Genomic DNA, 6,000 nt, shown 5'->3' on the forward strand with positions numbered 1-6,000 from the left:
AGCAAATTGAAGGTGCGAGTAAAAAATCTCTGCTTGCTATCTTTTAACTTCATTTGATGACATGCAAAAGTATGTTGAAGGGAAAATGTCTTGGAGTTTACACAAAATTAACAAGGAAAGAAAAAAAATTTTTTGTCATCACAACGTGAGTTAACATAAAGCAAGAGGTACGTACGGGCACTTGTATAAACTACAAATGAATTGGTCTATACTCTTATCATTTTGGAAAATAACTCGATCTCAGATCTTAAACAGGAAGTAGAAATTAAATGATCTTCTTATATATGTTCTACATTTTCATGAAAAGAATTTCCAGCCAATTGCATATCCAATTATTTGAGATATTTTTTTTTTAAAAAAATTGCTATTATGAAAATAGTTCTTTTTTCAAAAAATTTTTTTGATGATCGTCAAAGGAGAAGAAGCAAACCTCAAAGTCTTCAACATTTGAAGTCCAAGTCTTTCTTGCAGGATGAATTGTGGACTTCTTGGATGCTAAACTTTTGTAATTGATGACAAGTGGGATGTCTATCACTTTACTTATTTACGAAGCATCCTTTCATCACGGCTTGACTAGTGAACAAATTTTTCTACAAATTAAGCATCAAGATTTCATATATATTTTGATGTCAAAGTTATGATAAATTTCATCTTATAGCCGTGACATATTACTGGAATTCGGAATCATTTAAGGACATGGGTAAAGCCAAATTGAATAAATTTCTTCCACCAGCTAAACAAATACCTTACCATCTTTACAATAGGAGTATTGTAGAGATTAAATACTTGGCCTATGTGATTTCACAGAACTTGAACTGTAACAGAGTATATTTAATATCTAGACAAGCCAATGTTCCACATATCATATACCAACCAATGAATATTAAGCGCAGATAAAAATCGATGTATGTAAAAGGCAATACTCAAAAGCTTTATGCGTAATAGCATTTTTTGAGCGTACGTATATATTTGCTACAAGTAAAAAGTCTAACTATATGAAAGTTTTATCAACAACTATTTACAAGTTTTTTTTGTAAGAACATACTGGGTAACTTGAAATAGTTATCTGCTGGCTTACTATGAATCGTCCCGTCCCTGTGCCATGTGTCGTGGGTGGGGCCCACCAGGCCGGGGACACGTGTCAGATGAGAATCTTCTCGAACCTCGAGGTTCGAATGCTTTAGAAGTGATAGAATTGGCTCACATACACACAATCGTGGTTGGTCAGAGGTTTGGTCGATACGGTGTGTTTCGAAGAGCAGAAATAAAATGGCCAACACGAGGGACATGGCAGGATTCTTCAGGGTCGTGAGGGACTGCGGCATGGAGCACGTCGTGCTCCTCGGCATGTACTTCGCACTATGCATGGGGAGACATCGCTTCATCAGCGAACTGGACCTGCTGTTCAGGGCAGTGGAGGAGCTCAAGAGAACCCTGTCGGATTCAGACGAGGCCGCGGATGATGGCAGCTCGACCGGGAGCAGCCGACCTTCTTCGGTAGAAGAAGCGGACTGAAACCCAGATCCGGTGAAACCCTTCCATCGGATGATGAGGTGGGACCCACATGCACAGGGAATGCGTATTAACGCGACGTAGATTTCTGGATAGCATACTCGTATACGTACGTATGTAATACATAGGGATTCAATGCAGCAGTGACACGTGTAACAGATGCGCAGGAAGGAAATAAAATGCCTCAATTCATTTCATCCTTAAACAATATGCATACAAACTAGACATGCCTTGACCCTAATATTAATGGTGACATATTGAGATATTACATTTTGTGCCATACATTGAGAAATTATTTATTGGGCCTGATGCTCGGCCCAATGCCAGTGTTAACGGCCCACTGGATCAAGAAATTGAGAACATTTTCGATTAAATTGACCTGGGCCTGGGGAGAGGCCCACTAGAAATTAACTGGCCCAGTTAACATTTGAACGACCCATCTGATCAAGAAATGCTGAATGTGCAGGGCAACGGGAACTCAGTTGCTGCTGTCCAATTCTTCAACTTCTTGGACAATTGGTGCCTGCTCTTGGTTTGTGAGTGCAAAGAGAGGTTGTTGCAGGAAGAAGAAAGCCGCATTCTGCTTAGTCCAGTTGAAAAGATCCTGGCGGTCTGGTGCACTTAAGTAGACGTCATATGAAGAATTGAGACCAGGATTGCAGAGTACAATTGATGGAATTCCCCCTTTGATTTTCCTGGGTTTGGCATATTTGCAATTGGATGACCAATCTCGTTGTGCACCTAGGAATTCTTTCCAGTGTTTGAGAAATTGAGGGTTTACGTCATCTATGACGTTGTACCATGCATCATCACAGTGATGGGCCAGATCAATATGGCCTGCGTAGTAATTGTGGGCCTGAGAATTGAGACTTCTTGCCCAGCATGTTTTACCAGTTCGACTTGGGCCTTCTATTATTATGGACATGGGCCTGTGTGGTCTATTACCAGACCCAGTAACATTTGTATCGGCCCAATGGGTCAAGAACGAAGGAACGCGTTGGAAACGAGTCACGTATGGTTCTGGTGGCTTCTGGAATATTCTATCCAAATTGCTGGACAGTTTGTCGTAATGAATAATGAACGATCGAGGATCGCCCCTCTTGAAAATATTGAGAGCCATGCCCTTATCTTGCCCGGCAAGCGCAGCGGCATATACCTCATCTGTTTTGTCAGATGAGAATCTGCTCCAGCCATCTGGCTGGAACTCTCCCCATTCAACGAAATCACCATATTTGGATATGTAATCCTTAACTGCTGATGAATTCCTGGCACCTTGGACATTCGGGTGGAACATCGAATTTGAAATGGGAGATTTGATATCGAAGAATCTCGCAGATGCAGTGCGAAATTTACCTTGGAATTGGATCAGACAATGTAGATGAGGAGAACCATCTTCGTGTGTTTTTTGAGCAACCCGTATGTAAATGGAGGAAATAGAGAACTGGAGGTTCCTAATTGCATCTAATGCTTGTTGTTTGGGAAGAACACACCTGGGATAGGTGAGGAATATGTTCTTCGCGTTTATGAAGAAGGAAGGACGTGCTCTCGGCATCCTGAAACTCAACCCAACCTGATGACGTCACTCACCTCAATACAAAGTATCCCTAGTATTGGCTATACTGGGTCGGCTTATATAGGGGTCTTCCGAGCGTCTTATAATATTACAAAGACGCTCGGGGCGGACACGTGGACGGCGGATGGAGGGGCCACGTCACCCCCCAAGAGTAAACTGGACGGTTGAGATCAGCTCAACTCAATGGCATTGTGGTAAATAGTTCGCTCAACCCAATGGCATTTTTGCCATTTGGCCCAAGGGCCCCCCACGTGTCCCCCCACGGTCCGACAGGAACGTGGGCCGCCGTACTCTCTTGCCACGTGGCCGAAGGCCACTGGCCGCCCGGGGCCCTCGGGCCCCGCACTGGTGCACAGTGCTAGCAAGTGGAGCAGCACAGTGCCCGGATGCACTGTTGCAATTCGAATTTGAAATTAAAATTCGAAATTCCCACCTCATCATCCGATGGAGGGGTTTCACCGGATCTGGGTTTCAGTCCGCTTCTTCGGAGGACCCATCTGATCAAGAAATGTCGATTATGTTGGGCCACTTACACGGATGGCCCACGATGAGATAGCCCTAACTCTATTCATTTATCTTCCCCTGCAACCGCCCCTAGTTTCGACTAAGCTAATTCTGCTATTAACAATTATCACTTGATAGCTAGTTTGGGAGTTTGGGACAGAAAAAGAAAAGAAGAGAGAGCTTAAGTTAGAAAAGAAAAGAAAATACAAGATGGGTTGGTTCTATTAAATATACGCCTCGTTGACCTTTTTCGGGGGCACATGGGTCGGAGTTGAACTAATCCAACTCTATTGATTGTCCTAAACAAAAAGGAAGATGCTACTGTAGGGTCTAGGAACGGTGGTCATTGGACCATGGGACAATACTGTGTCAGGTTTTTAAGTCTTTAGAGATCAATTTAGTAATTTTAGAATAAAAAGAAAAAGAATTGAGAACAAAATTAAGTAGACTAAGAGAAAGAGAGGAAGGAAGCACAAAGGAGATGATTGATCCAGGATAGAGAAAGAGATGAGGACTAATTCTATTATGATTACAATTGATATCCCATTACTCTAACGGATATGGGCCCTTACAAATCAAGTTCAAACCAGCTGTGTAAACCCATTTCAAACCATCTATGTAATATATTTGGCGTAGATTGGTACAATTTTGGTGTGATCATGATTTTTGCACAAATTTAGTTGCATAAATCCCAAGCTCAAAATTTATACCAAAGTTGCACCAATTTACAAATGTTACAAGAATTAGACTTGAATTGAACAATAATTCAACTCGTGAGACTCCAAATCCTAATGGATTCGAACTCCTCTATACAAGCAGCTGATCACTAATGGCCAATTGGCAAACTACACTTACTAATTGAAACTACAACTTAATGATACAAAATGCAAGTGAAACAATAAGAAACAACAATTGCCTTGTGTTCTTGTCATACAGTTTAGGTTTTCCTATACTTGTCCGTCTTTCATATTTTTTACATAATATAGTGTACATTTATAGAATTTATTGTACTTATAAATTTTATTGGCAATCTCACCTATAAATGTACACTAAATTGTGGAAAAAATACAATAACCATACCTACCCCGTGGTCACTGATTTGTTAAATTTATGGGTTTTTTTCTTTTTATAAACAAATTAGATAAGCTATTATTTCCTGAATAGTTTTTTGTTTGATGTTTTCTTCTTCTTCTTTTTTTGTGTAAATCCTTGTTGAATTTTAGTAATGTCTCACTAGTTTTGGATAAAATAGAAATTGGTTCCTTTTCCTTGATTTAATGGAACACTCATTTTTAGAAATTCAATAGGAAAAGAGCTCTTATCTAATTTTCTTTGTTAATTTAGTGATTTATGCTTAAAAAAGGAATTTAGTGCGTTAAATAGGAAGGGAAAATCAGTTTTGTATTCATTGGATACTTTTCCATATTCAGTAGGCAGTAGCTCTGTTAGTTGAGTTTAAACACTGTGATAGACAAGCATGACCGTAAAATTGCCAAACCTAATCTATAATTTGGTCAAATCTCCCCCCTGTTATGTTGTAGACATGCTATAATCATTTTCAATTAATGCATTTGGAGAATTCAATAATCTCATTAACGTTGTTATTAAATACTTCCATTACAAGTCAAAAACTCATAAAAGTTGCAATTTTGCAGGTGCAATTCCAAATGAAATAGGGAATCTAACTATATTGACGATTTTAAATTTTCGCGACAACAAATTGACTGGTATGCCAAAGTTCCTAATTACAAGGTCTGAATTGCTTAAACCATAGGCAAAATTGACTGGTATGCCAAAGTTCCTAATTACAAGGTCTGAATTGCTTAAACCATAGGCAAAAACTCGGCATGCGATTGGATCTATAGGATAGAAGGATCACGACTATGTCCAATCCCCAACTCTTTACAATGACGAGCTCATAGGTTCAATCCCCAACTCTTTAGGAAGTTTAAGAAATCTAAAATTTCTAAACTTGGCTTTCAACAGGCTATCAAGTGAATCCTCAGAATTGAGCTTTTTCACTTTCTTGACGGCTTGCAGATCCTTGAGATATTAAGCGTTGAATAATAATCCTCTAAATGGTTTTCTACCAGCTTCCATTTCTAACTATTCGACTTCACTTGAAGGCATAAGTGCAGTCAGTTGTAAAATCAAAGGACACTTCCCAGCTGATTGGATCAGCAATTTGAGCAGTTTACTAGTTCTAGATTTTTTAGGTAATGAATTGATTGGATCTGTCCCAAGAACTATGCATAGTCTGGCAAATCTTCAGGTGCTGTACTTGAACTCCAATCAAATAAGACATGTCTTGGACATTTTCTGTGGATTACATAGTTTGGGATTGTTAAGCTTAAGCCAAAATCAATTCTTTGGTAGTATTCCAGAATGCTTAGGAAATATGACAAATTTGA

At 39.5% G+C, this 6,000-nt stretch overlaps 1 protein-coding gene across 1 annotated transcript; it reads right to left on the reverse strand.

Moving 5' to 3' along the window:
• Positions 1 to 1,990: 1,990 nt before the first annotated feature.
• On the reverse strand, positions 1,991 to 3,064 carry LOC113717106 (uncharacterized). Its single transcript, XM_027241759.1, has one exon. It carries the CDS (start codon positions 3,062 to 3,064, stop codon positions 1,991 to 1,993), a length of 1,074 nt encoding a protein of 357 aa, XP_027097560.1.
• Between the last annotated feature and the right edge of the window lie 2,936 nt (positions 3,065 to 6,000).

Source organism: Coffea arabica, chromosome 11c (assembly GCF_036785885.1).
Source record: "Coffea arabica cultivar ET-39 chromosome 11c, Coffea Arabica ET-39 HiFi, whole genome shotgun sequence".
Taxonomy (NCBI): domain Eukaryota; kingdom Viridiplantae; phylum Streptophyta; class Magnoliopsida; order Gentianales; family Rubiaceae; genus Coffea; species Coffea arabica.

Bases quoted from the DNA above. Each gene is read 5' to 3' on its own strand.
- LOC113717106 (XM_027241759.1), bottom strand. From the start codon at position 3,064: ATGCCGAGAGCACGTCCTTCCTTCTTCATAAACGCGAAGAACATATTC.